The 14,383-nt window shown below is 36.4% G+C and overlaps 1 protein-coding gene across 6 annotated transcripts in view; it reads left to right on the forward strand.

The window, feature by feature from the left end:
• The window catches only part of LOC150082241 (catenin beta-like), a 208,921-nt gene that overhangs the window by 159,671 nt on the left and 34,867 nt on the right, over window positions 1-14,383 (forward strand). For 4 of the 6 annotated variants that reach the window (XM_090379196.1, XM_090379201.1, XM_090379200.1 and 1 more), the window contains exon 14: window positions 916-1,078. In XM_090379196.1, the coding sequence (XP_090235322.1) occupies window positions 916-1,078 (163 nt within the window). The remainder of the gene's footprint in view (window positions 1-915; window positions 1,079-14,383) is intronic. The other 2 variants (XM_090379199.1, XM_090379198.1) reach the window with 1 other exon arrangement.

The raw sequence follows: 14,383 nt of genomic DNA on the forward strand, positions 1-14,383 counted from the left end.
CTGTGAAGAATGGTTACTGATCAGGGAAAAATTCAAAAGTCTACACCACCACCACTTGATAGGGGGAAAAAAAAACATCTTTCAGGGCTGGACATGATGAAATGCTAGGAAATAGACAGAAAATTGCAAGTTGAAACTTGATTTGATGCAGTTTCATTTTTATTTAGAAAAAAAAGAAGAAAAACAACATTGCAAAAAAGGCATTCCCAGACAAATCCAGGAAAACAGCCTAATAGCCAATAAGGTCCTCTTTCCCTTATTTAAGGTTGTTAAGCTGTGCTTTTTTCAATTTTTGGGTTTCATTTTATATCTAGAGAGAGAGAGAGAGAGAGAGAGAGAGAGAGAGAGAGCGAGCATGTGACCTTGCAGTTTATACTTTTGTAACATCTATTGTTTGTTGTAAGACTGTTATGTCCAGTATTTATGGATTTTTACTGAATTAAATTACATTGTTTGCCTAATAAATTCTCTTTTCATTCAAAAGTTAACTAAAATTTTAGGTATTTTGTCTGCTTGAGTGTTGGAAGCAGTGGAATCTTGATACTTTAAGTATCAATATTCCCCTGCTTAATTTATAATACATGTTGCTTTAAGAGTTACTGGAAAGTAATTAGGTAATTAATATTCCAGTTTTAAAACTTGCCATTTGTTTCTTTTTCTAGTACTTTTTCTGATATCATTGTCAATAAAATTAAATATTTCATGAATTATTATGCATAATAAAATATGTGAAATTTCAGTTGGATATAGTGCTTTTGTATATAAGGCTGTTGCGGGGTGTACTTGCAGTGAAAGTTATCTAGTTAAAAGTTCTTATTTTTATAAATAGGCTTATATGAGTAAGAAAAATTACCTTTAACAATAATTTACAGAATGTTACAGATCAGTATTTTAACTAGACTTTTATATTTTCAGTTGCTCTATAGTGAAATTGAAAATATCCAAAGAGTTGCTGCGGGTGTCCTTTGTGAGTTAGCATTTGATAAAGAAGGAGCAGAAATGATTGAAGCTGAAGGAGCCACACCACCTCTTACTGATCTTCTTCATTCCCGAAATGAGGGAGTAGGTAAGCAATACTGTGAGTTCATATTTCTTCCAGTCTGAAATATATCCCTGTTCTTTTGATTGTTGATATTTTTATTATTTATTTTTAGTTATTTTATTTATTTACTATTTTTTTTGTTTTGAATTTTATAAATTTATTTTTGTTGTCCACTGCATTTTACTGTTATTATCTGTTTAATGTAGATGCTCGTACATTATTCACTTATCACTTAATTAAATGCTCAAAAGAGGATGCTAAAAAAAATCAAATCCTTATTTAGAAATAGTGGATCGCTACACAGTTTGTGTACTTAAAAATATATGAAGAGGTTTGTTTCTCTATATGCAGAAGTTGGACGCTGAAAATAAGTTGAAAGCAGCTATTTTATGCAGTTTTTTCCCAATGTTGATATGTTATTAAGGAAGAAAATACAGGAAGACTGCTGTACAAATTGGAGAGGTATGACATTAAGGGCAAGTTACTGCTTGGTTGAGTGGGAGACGGCAGAGAGTGGTAATAAATGGACACTGCTCTACGTGGACTAATATTAGCGGAGTCCCCCATGGTTCGGTGCTGGGTCCATTGTTGTTTTGTCTATTTACCAACAATATCAATGAAGGTATATCAGGCTTAATGTCCAAGTTTGCAGATGATACAAAGGTTGGCAGGGTTGTTAATGACAGTAAAGACAGTATGCTACTGCATTAGAATCTAGAAAAGTTAGGCAGATGGGGTGAGAAGTGCCAACTGAAGTTTAACATTGACAAATGCAAAGTACTGCATATGGGTAGCAGTAACCCAAGAGAAATGTACCAACTGTGTGGTACTACACTCAGGGAGGTGGAGAATGGAAAAGACCTGGGGGTAATTGTGCAGTCAGATATGAAGTTCTCTGAGCAATGCAGATGGACTGCCACAGCAGGTCATGAAGTTTTGTCAATGATATATAGGAATTTTGCTAGCAGAGAGGAGGAGGTGATTATCCCCATGTATAAGGCAATGGTGAAGCCACAACTTGAGTACTGTATACAAGTCTGGAGGCCTTGTTTTAGGAACCATGCAGAGTTGCTAGAACAAGTACAAAGAATTCCAATGAAATTGGTGAGAGGAACAAAGGGGTGCGCTTATGAAGAAAGGCTTAAGTTCTACAAGTTGCAGCATTTGGAGACTAGGCACCTGCGAGGTGATCTGATTGTGGTGTATAAGGCCTTGAATGGTTTGAGCAGGCTCAATGCTGACGAGATACTTTCGCTTGCTCAGACTAAGAACCTGAGGGGGCATAGATTCAATTTGACAAAAGACAGTTGTAGAATAGATGTGCAGAAATTTGCCTCTAGCCAATGGGTAGTTGATTGCTGGAACAGACTTTCATCTCTTGTTGTGGAAGTTGATAGCTTAAATAAATTTAAGGCTGAACTAGACCAACATTTGGAGTAACCAGATGGGTGAAATGGCTAGGGTGTTTTTTTTTTTTTTTTGGCTGATGCTGTATAAGCTTGCTTTTTTTCATCATATGCCTCTACTAATGCTGACAAAAGGCTACTTTTAAAAAAAAAAGACTTCAGTCCTGCAAATTGCAGCATCTGGAAACTAAATGCTGATGGCATCCTTATTTTTCCTAGATGACACACACATAAGAGGCTATAAAGATAAATTGAAAAGGGTTGGTTGCAGGATAGATAGGTAAAAAATTTGCTTTCAGTCATTGAATAATTATTAGAGGAGATGGCTAAGGTGTTTTTTTGCTGACGTATGAGCTTGCTTTCTTCCTTGCAGCATTTTTCACAACCAATACAAAAAAAGTAATATGAATTAAACTGCTAAAACTTAAAACAGCAGCCATTAGCAACTAGTGCTTGATGTCCTTTCAGATAGTTTATAAATTTTTGTTTTTAAAATATAATTGATTTTTATCATTTCATTTTATATAGTTGAAGAACAAGTTTAAGAAGAGTGGAGCAAAGCATTAAAACCTAAGGAACAAACAAAAAGTTCACTGAAAATCTTGTATAAGATTATAATAGAACATCAGAAGCATATGTATTTTTACCTGTCATGATAATGCACAAAACTGTGGATTATGAAAATGGGTACATGATTGGCCAGACACATTCATTTGGAACAAAAGAGAGAGTAGCCAAAAGATAAAGTCAGCTGTTTATTAAAATGCAGTTTTTAAGCCTATTTTAACCTATGGAACAGAGAATTGGGTTGGAACCTCCAGAGAAATGTAAGAGATGTGCAAACTTGAGATCAGGGAGAAAAGATTCTCCAATAAAACTTTCAATAAAACATTCCAAAAATTTTATTTGGCTCTATCTGTACTGCTGTGACAGATTCTTATGAACTTGAACTTAAACTGATGACATCTGAAATATTTCTACACATGCATTACTATCACAAATTTCTAGATCATGGATTCTGTAATGGTATCCTGTTTGGCCACAAACAGAATTTAATCACTGTACTCTATTCCTTACTTAATGCCATACCTGTACACAGACTAAACAATGATAATAGGTGCATGCAAGTAAATTATAAGAGAAAGTCCAACAAACCTTCACTGCATATCATCAGTTACATGTGGTCAATCTACTTCAGATCACAAAATCAAAATTTCAAGTGGATTTAAAATTAAAGAACAACTTACCAGACGTTTTTTAGGATGAAATTATTCATTAAAAGTACATAATACTTCTTTTGTACTTTTATAATATAAATGCAAGTAAATCAACAAGTATAAAATAAATTCTTTGAAACAAGAGGCAATGCTTGCTTAGAATTACGTATACAAGTAAAGCAATCAACCACCAACATACAATCTTAATGGAGCTACTTCTGTAGTAGGAATGTTAGCAGCTGACTACATTACTTACCTGCTTATATCTAAACACTATTGTTTTATTTAAAAGAATGTTTTATTTATGTTATTTTTAACTGAATTTGTATTATATAATTATCAAAAACAATATTGTTATTATTACTGTCTTTTTCAATTAGGTCACTCTATATGCTTTCAAAAAAATGTGCATTCCTAGAGCTTGTTTTGAGTGAGAATCAAATTCCAAGCATTAAAAGATATACTAACCCAAAATCTTTCCTGAAAATATAAGGACATGATTATTAAGAGAAGCTATTCTGTATTTCCTTCTCAGTAAATATTTTCTTCCTTAATATTCCATAGGCTTCTGTGTTGCTCGATAATTTATATGCATCCAATGCATTTTTCTCTCTGCCATGAGTGTCATTAGTTCATCTGACATACATTTTATTTTCAGCCATGAATAGTATTTCTTAGTTGGTATGAATAGCATAGTAGCTTCTATGATTACTTCCCTGAATGCTTTCCATTTAAAATTTGCTTTTGGTAACATCATCAGTTGACCCCACTGTGTAGAATTTACAAACTCTCTGAGACCGCTGTAGTCACCTTTATGAAAACAAAAACCCTTCTCTTTACCCTTGATGGTAGTTACATCTTTAAGTAAATCCCACATCAGTACACTGTGATCACTGTCACCTAGTCATTCCTTATCTGCAAATTCTTAATGCATGAATAATCACTGCTGATAATCAGATCATATTTATTACTCCCTCTGGTTGCCTCTTGAACATATTGCTGTAGAAAACAATCCTCCAATAAATCCACCAAAGTCTTAATAGCGTGCGGTTGACCAACCCACAAGTTCCAGTCAGTATCTGGAAAGTTAAAATGCCCCATTACAATACATTCTGATTTATTGGCCCATTCTATTTCTCTGCACAACTGTTCATTGAACTCATCAGCGTCATTAGGCCTATAACATACTCCTACTCTCATTTTCCATTTCCTACTCCTACTCCTACTCTCATGACCAACCCACAAGTTCCAGTCAGTATCTGGAAAGTTAAAATGCCCCATTACAATACATTCTGATTTATTGGCCCATTCTATTTCTATGCACAACTGTTCATTGAACTCATCAGCGTCATTAGGCCTATAACATACTCCTACTCTCATTTTCCATTTCCCAGTGTTTATGTCACACCAAACAGACTCAACATTGCACTGTCCACCCGTGTCAACTGGATGCACTTCCTTAGATTTTATGTGTTTCTTAACTAACAGCATAACCCCTCTTCCCTTCCTACCCTGTCTGTCCTTTCTGTATACATTGTACTCCCCAAATTCCAATTCTGCACTGCTTATATCTGTCTGACATCATGTTTCTGATATCCCTACAATATCTGCTCAGCACTGCAAATTCATCAATTTTATTTACTGTACTTCTAGCATTAGTGTACATGCAAGTATACATGCACTTATTCTTACTCTTAGTTACCCTAACACAGCCCATGTATTTACTTGTTCCATGATGACTTCCAGCAGCTCTCGAAATCCCCAGCAACTTGCTCTCTAGGCTGCTGCTCATTACAATAGAAGCAGTGCAAGAATCACTTTTGCTTCTGCCTGCGGCTACTGTTAATCTTTTAGTCTGTGAATCCCCCCAAACTATCAGTTTTCCGATCTACCTAACATTGCCTCAATAGAATCAGCAAATATTCTTGCACCATTTTTATTTAAGTGTATCCCATCCCTGTAGAAGCAGTCTCTCCTGTTAGCAAGCACAAACCATGTTGAAAAAATTCTTAAAAAAAAAAAAAAAAAAAAAACCCCCTCCCGTGAGCCTTGCACAATCTCTCCAGGGCCGAATTGATTGACAAGGCTCTCATCATGACTAATCTTCTTTCTCTTCTCCATGTCCATTTCAACAGATATACATTCTTCCTAAAATTAGGCTTACATACCTGTGTGCAGTACCTGAAGGTGCAGTCTAACCATTGCTTTTTATGGCAGGATAATCACTTCCTTGTCCTTACTAGCAAAATTCCTGTGCATTGTTCACAGAACCCCATGAGCTGTCCTGGCACCTGTCTGCATTGCTCGGAGAACTTCATGCTGGACTGTACAATTATCCTAAGGTCGTTTACATTCTCCACTGCCTCGAGTGTGGCACTGCTCAGTTAGCATGTTATTCTGAGATTACTATTATCCATATGACGTCAATTCTCAGCCCATCTACCTAATTTGTGTAGGTTCTGTTGCAGTAGCATACTATGATTCCTGTGATTAACCACCCTGCTGATCTTTTTATCATTAGTAAACTTGAACATTAAACTTTATATGCCTCCATCAGTATCATTAATAAATATTGAAAACAATAAGGGCCCAGTACTGAATCCTGAGAGACTCCACACTAATATCATTAGTCAAAGAAGAGCAGTGCACATTAATAATCATTCTTTGTTTTATTCTACCTACCATCCTCTTTTTTTTTTTTTTTTTTTTATGAAAACTTATTAAATGGGAAGTATTGATTTGGGGAAGTAATCAAAGAAGCTACTGGGTTTTTCCTACCAACAAAGATATATTGTTCAAGGCTTAGAGCTAATGGATATCAGATGAACTATTGAAATGGATGGCAGAGAAGAAATGTGATGGGATGTATACAAATTATGAGGTGATACAGAAGTCTATGGTAGGTATAAATTAGTCTGTAATTAAATCACAAAGGAGGCTGGACAAGCTAGGGCAGATTATCAGAAGTCTCTGGCAAAGAATGCAAAGAAAAACAGCAGACATTTCTATGCTTTTATAATAACTGTAGAAGAAAGGGCTTGAATCATATTGGGTCACTTGATGTCTCTGGGTTAACTGTTGATGAACCTGTTCAGGTTGCGAACAAATTTAATAGGTATTTTACGTCTACATTCAGACATGAGGAATTCAAGGGGATGCAGAAGTTCATCACTCTGATAACGATGAGCTAAATGACTTTTGATAACTGAAATGAAAATGGAGGAGGTAAGCAAACAGTTATCCATAAGTATGAGAGCATTCTTGGTTTCAGATGTGGTTGCTATGGCCTGGAGATGTGCAAATGTATCCTCAATTTATAAAGGGGGATTAAAAAAAAAAATAACGAATAAAGAAATAAAGAATAATTGCAGAAAAAATAAAGAATAATTACAGACCTGTTAGCCTAACGTTAAGTCTGTTCCAGGGAAAGTAATGGAATCACTGGTTAAAGAAGTAATGCAAGACCATTTGGACCATTTACTGTCCAATTTCAAACTCACAGAACCAACTTTTCATCTTCCTCGTTTATTCATTCAACTGCCGTTTTCTGGAACAACCTTCCTTCATACGTATTTCCTGAGAATTACAGTCTACAGAGGTTCAAGTCTAATGTTAACAAATATCTTCTTTCGTCTTCTCAACCTCCAACCCAAGCATGGTACTAAGTACTATAGGTTCTAATATCTCTTGTGTTTGGGATTTTCATAAAAAAAAAAAGGGGGGGCTTGCAATTATACAGCAATCACAGCATGGATTTGTTAAAGGGCAGTGTTTTCTAACCAGTCTGTTAGGTTACTATGATGGAAAAAATAATTTTGACGTATACTTAGATTTCAGGCAAATTTCCAAGAAAGAAAAACAACTGTGAAATAAGAAAGTGTAAAAAGGCAACATAGAACAGGGTAAACACAGGAGCACAAGTTTTGAAAACATATGGATAAATACCATCAGGACCTCAAGCTTTCTTGGCATCAAGATACTGTTGCATAAAAGTCTTCTGTACAAACTGGAGCAATGTGGCATTAAGGGCAAATTACCACTGTGGATAAAGGGATGGTCAAGTGGAAGAACACAGAGAGTGGTTGTCAATAGGCACTGCTCTTTGTAGGCTAATATTATTGGAGTTTCTTAGGATTCAGTGCTGGGCCCATATTTCCAATATTTATCAGTGATATTGACGAAGGTATATCAGGCTTAATGTATAAGTTTGCAGATGATACAAAGTTTGGCAGAGTGGTTAATAACAGTAATGAGGTATGCTACTGCAACAAGATCTAGGAAAATTGGGTTGTTGGGCTGAGAAATAGCAGTTGAAGTTTAACATTGACAAATGCAAGGTACTTTATCAGTGGAGAATGAAAAAGACCTGTGGGTAATTGTGCAGTCAGACATTAAATTCTGGCACACTATGGCTATAGTTGCCGATGCGCCTAATAAATCCTGAAACAAACAAACAAACAAACATACATTAAATTCTCTGAGTAGTGCAGACATGCTGCTAGCAGGGATAAGGAGGTGATTATCCCTTTGTATGGTTAGGTTGCATCTTGAGTACTGTATACTGGTCTGGAGGCCTCACTTTAGGAAGGATGTAGATCTGCTGGATTGGGTGCTGAGAAGGGCAACCAGATTGGTGAAGGGCACAAAAGGCTTAAATTGTATATTTCACCCTTCTATTGGCTTAGAAAAATGGGGTAGTCTCTTATCAGCCATAGTCTTCAGTGAAAGATCAAACCCATATTCATTATAAAATGAGGGATCTCTCCAGTTTATTCACCCCTTTCCCTACTTCAGTACTTTGAAATGGGGAAAGGGGTGATCAATTCTTTTTAATCAGAGATCCTGTGTTGGCCCTACATATATTTTTCAGTGTTTTAGTACTTGATTTGATAGAACAGGATATTGTTAGTACTCTATTCTATCAAATAGAGTAGTGATAAATTTGAGGATAGTTATTAACTTGAACTAAATACTGAAAAAAAATGTAGCATTGTTCATCTCTGAACTGTCACAGCAACCACTGGCCTAACAAGACAGTTTTGCTTGATTGACCTTTCTCTACTACTACATGGGGTAATCATTTAATTCACAGACTGGAGTCAATGATAATGGAGAGCAGATGACATTGTGGTCATAAGCCACGATCCCAAAGAATTAGAGGAAAATCTTAATCGGTTATGCAGAGTTAGTAAGGATTTTGGACTAAAGATGAATATGGCTAAAAAAAAGTAATGATGAACCACAGAAAGGGATATAATGATTGAAGGAGCAGTAATTGAAAAGGTGTAGTCATATACTTATCTGGGACAAGTCATTAGCTGTAATAATGATAAATGGCTGGAAGTCAAGAGAAGAATAAATTTTGGATGCTAGCATTCAGGAAATAGTCACATACTGAGGAGCAATATCCCAATTTGTCTGAAACATAAAATAATGAACCAGTGTATACTCCCCACCAAGACTTATGGAAGTGAAACTTGGGCACTCACCAAAAGAATGGAAGAGAAGCTGAAAACTACACAGCGAAGAATGGAACGAATTATATTGGGAATCAAACTGTTAGATAAGAAGAGAAACACATGGATTAGGCAGCAAACTCGAGTAAAGTACATTCTTATCAAAACTAAAGAACTAAAATGTTCTTGGGCAGGACACATAGCTTGAAGACAAGATGACAGATGGACTAAGAAAATAACAGAATGGTACTCAAGAAGAGCTAGAAGAAAGCCTGGAAGACAACGACGGAGATGGACAGATGAAATTCATGAGTTTGTGGGTAGCAGATGGATGGCCATTGCACAAAACAGAAAGAACTGGAAAGCTGCTGGAGAGGCCTTCATCCTGCAGTGGATTGAAAATGGATGATGATGATGATGCTTTGAGTTCGAAAGTTATTGCCTCTTTCTTTTTTAGGGAAAAGGTAGTTACTCGACTCGTGTATCTGGTTATGCTGAAACTTTCTGTAAACAAATATCAGCAATGACATGCCAGAAGAATTTTTTAACAATATAGCAGGCCTCCCCATTACCTGTTGCAAGCAAAAGATTATCTAAATCAACGGTGGGCAAATGCGGCTTTTCGTTAAGTGCAGCTCCCATTGAAAATTTAAAACAGTTTTTTTTTTTTTTTTTATTATTTCAGAACTTTTTTCACTGAATCTTGTTAAATTAACTAACTAATATTTTGTTAGTAGAATTTTATGTTGTGTTTATTTATTTATTTTTTTGTCTAGATATTTTGCTATTTTTATTTTGATTATAAATAAATCTGCATGCATTTACACTGCTGGCGCCATCAGCAGACTTGTGCAACACTACACCGGGAGTGGGTAGAAAATGTGACCAGATCTCCCATAAGAGTTTCAATTTCAGAATTTGGAATTAAATTTATTTAAATTTTTTGATAACATGACCTCAGAAAATATCAAAAAAATGAAAATACGAACAAGGAAATAGAATCTTTCAAGAAGAATGGGTAGAAAATTTTTCTTTTATTGACAATAATGGAAATTCGTGTCTTATTTGTAAAGTTACAATGCAAAGTACAAAGCAAGCAATTTATGTTGACATTACGAAGTAAGTCATCCCCACTTTTCAACTCAATATCCACTCAATTCAAAATTGCGAATTGCCTCGTGATAAACTTGTAAGTGTCGCGATTTGACAGAGTGCCTGTAATGATAGGGAAAAACCAAGGTCTCATAGGTCTTTTAAACAACAATCCTAAAATTCCACGTTTCTTACCCCTTCACTGCATAATTCACCGCGAGCATCTCATAGCGAAGTACTTCAAATACGAAAATGTGTGGAAGATTGTTTTGCAGATTGTGAATTTAATTAGAACAAATGCCAAAACACATTGTCAATTTAAGAACTTTTTAGAAGAGTTGCGAGTGAATGACGAAACAGATGAATTGCCCAGTGATTTATCCCTATGGTGTGTTGTATAAGATGGCTGTCAACTTACAATGTTTTGAGCCGTTTTGTGGAACTCCTAAATCCTATCATAACATTTACAAAAGAAAAAGGAAAAAAAATACCCAGAATTAGAAAATGAAACTTGGCTTTCTGACTTAATGTTCCTTACAGACATTATAGAACATTTGCAAACACTTAATTTGGCTTTACAAGGGAAGGAAAAAAATTATTATTGATTTGTCACAAACTGTATTTAGTTTTGAAGCTAAACTTCGGCTTTTTGTTTACGATCTTAAGAACAAAATATTTAATCATTTTCCATGAGTAAAAGCAAATATAATTAATATCAAAGAAGAAAAGTTAGACAAATACAAAGAAAAATTGGAAGAATTGCAAGCAGATTTCAAACATAGGTTTGAAGATTTGAAAAGTTTGACATCTACATTTGCATATTTTGTGAACCCATTTATTTGTGATATTATTGAAGATGGATTTCCAGTTTCTGAAATAATACTTGTTGAAAAAGTGGCTGGGGAATTGGAGTTATTAGAGATGAAAGAGGATCAGGCATTTCCAATGCCTGATCCTCTTTTTTACTTCTATAATTGAATTTTGGAAACTCGTGCCAGAATCAAAATATCCACATTTAAAGAAAGGTGCTTGCTATCTAATTTCAATTTTTGGTACAACATATTGCTGTGAATCTTTGTACTCCACAATGAAGTTTGTGAAGTCGAAATATCGTTCACAGTTGACCAATCATCATCTCACTGAATTGCAGCGAACGGCTTTAACAAATTGTACGCCAAATTTCAAAGATTTGACCAAAGATCTTCGTTAAATGTTATACTTTTTATTAATGCATTTTTATTATATTTTATTTTTATTATTAAAATTTTGAAATAATTATTTTGTATTTTCTTTCTCTTAATTATATTTTCTTATATATGTATACTTTACATAACACTTAAGACTTGTGTAGAATATGTAATCATATTAATTAAATTAAATTTGAATTTGTGTATTTAATACTATGTAACTATGGTGTGGCTCTTTATAATATATGAAAAACCGGAATGCGGCTCGTATTGACCTCATGCGTGCCCACCCCTGATCTAAATCAATAGTCCCAGGACACTGAATTAGCTATAGCAGCTATATATGTTAAGTGGCTGCCTCTTTGTTTAATAAAACCTAACTATACTTGATTTGATTCTGTGGGATTTCACCAGCGATGGCTATGTAAATTCAAAAAACACCAATTTATGGTTGGGTGAATAACTGCACTTAAAAGTCTATCATGTTCTTAAAAAAATTGGTAATTTTGGTGCACTCTAAAATCATAGACTCTTTTAGAGAAACAGTAAAACTGGAATGGCAAGAACGCTCTTCAATAGTTTGTAAAGCTTCTTCCGAAGGATAAAATTCGATTAGATTAGTTTTAATGGGATGATGGCTGTTGTGTGTCTAACATGGTGATGGGCAGTGTTTTATTTAAAATATATCTCATTTATGTGAAATAACGTTTGAATCATAGAATCTTTTTGTTTCTGTGTGATGTATATTTTGATTTCCTATTTAAAAAAAAAAAAAAAACTTGCATATTATGAAATGTTGAAAGACTTTCTCATCCAAATAAAATCTAAAACTTTCTTGTCTTGGCAAGATTTATTTGAACTATGAACTTTGACAACAACAGATGGAAGTTTGTGCACATCTATTCTACAATTGTCCTACCCAAATTTGAATTTGTGGCCCCCCCCTAACACTGAAACTTACATTATCTCTGGAATTTACAGTTTTCTTACCCCCTTAACGCTGCCTTGATAGCATCAGCATTGCACCCTTTCTATTTAAGTGTATCCCATTCCTTAGAAGCAGTGTCTCCTGTTAACAAGCACAGATCATGATGAGAAAAATTCTACCCCACGAACCTTGCAAAATCTTTCCTGGGCCTTCTTGATTTACAAGGCTTTCATCATATACTCCCTCCTGTCATGTCTGAGCAGAATTGCAGGCACTTTCAGATTTAACTCTTAACTCTAGACTTTTTTTTTCGACATTGCCCTGTACTCGTTAAGTAAGTCTCCAGAACTTCTATTCTTAATGTCATTAGTACCGTGTACAACAGTGTCATCTTTTTTGCCCTTAAAAGATATATGCTCTACAATATCAACTTTTGTCTCTAGCAGACATACCCTGGTCCTATTCCACGTATGCTTTTTGCCCAATGTATTTCCCATTTCCCTGACAATAGAGCCACCGACAACGACCAGTTCCTGTGGGACCAGCGCATTCTGACTTGGAGATTGCCGTTGTGTTGCCTGATGATCAAGTGCAAGTTCTGGCATTGATGTGGGCAGATGAGTGCTTGATGGACCCTCCAAAATTAATTCATTTGAGCACATCTGCCCTGTTCTTCGTGCTGTCATAAAGGCCCATAACAATGCTGAGTTGGCACCTAATATCTTCGCACTACTTACATCGAGCACACACAAACATATCCCCTTTTGCAATAACATGTCCCATTTCCGATAGCTCTGCAAACATCGAAGAAGCCATATACACTGATGAGCCAAAACATTATGACCACCTACCTAATATGTTGGTGTTCCATGTGCAGCCAGAACAGCTCGTACCTGGTGAGGCATAGACGCTACAAGATTTTTAAATGTCTTGTGGTATCTGGTACCAACACATAACCAGCAGATCCTTTAACTCCTGTAAGGTCTGTGGTTGAGATGCCACACATCAGAGTTGCTGTTTGAACACAAACCACAGATGTTCAATGGGATTGATGTCTGGGCAATGTGGAAGCCAGGGCAATACCTGGAAGTCTTCCTATGTTCCGCGAACCAGTCTCGAGCAATCTGGGCGGTGTGGCCTGGCGCATTATCCTGCTGAAAGATGACACTGCCAGAGGGGAAGGCCTTGAAAAGGTGTACCTTGAAGGCCATGAAAAGGTGTACCTAGTCATCAGTGATGTTTAGGTAGGTGGTAGACATCAGAGTGCCCAGCACTTGGATGATTGGACCTAGGGTATCCCAGCAGAACATCTTCCAAAGCATGACACTGCCGCCACCGGCTTGTTTTCATCCCATGGTACATCGAGGCACCATCACTTCCCCAGATAAACGATGCACACATGTCCAGCCGTCCACATGGTGCAACAGGAAACGTGATTCATCGGACCCGATGACCTTCCAATCACTCAAGGTCCAATTTCGATGCTCGCATGCCAATTGTAGGCACTGTCGCCAGTGAACCATGGTTATCATGGGCACTCGAAGCAGCCTGTGGCTATGCAGCCCCATTTTCAGCAGGGTTCAATGTACTGTGTGTTGTGACACATTACTCCTGTCACGAGCATTCCGATTACCGGATAATTGCACTACAGTCGTCCTTCTATTGCCACATACCATCCGGGAGAGCCTTCGCTCACTTCAAGTATCAATGAGCCGTGGTCGTCCGCCACCTTGCCGGTGGTTCATGGGTTTCTCCTCCTCGGATCACTTTCAGTAGGTACTAACCATGACTGACCATGAGCACTCCACCAGTCGTGCTGTTTTGCCTATGCTCTGGCCCTGTCATCTGGCCATTACAATTTGGCCTTTGTCAAACTCACTTAAGTCCACTGCCTTTCCCATCTGAAGAACAAGAGTAACACTGATTAACGGAGTTCAGTATCAGGTGTTTTTTATACCGTGTCCCAACCTGTGCATGCACCGTAGTTCACCTGCAGTTGCTTCAATTTGCATAATGACTCGCTGGTCATAATGTTTTGGCTCATCGGTGTATCTC

Source organism: Mastigoproctus giganteus, chromosome 8 (assembly GCF_048544385.1).
Source record: "Mastigoproctus giganteus isolate SK-2022 chromosome 8, ASM4854438v1, whole genome shotgun sequence".
In the NCBI taxonomy this organism is placed as follows: domain Eukaryota; kingdom Metazoa; phylum Arthropoda; class Arachnida; order Uropygi; family Thelyphonidae; genus Mastigoproctus; species Mastigoproctus giganteus.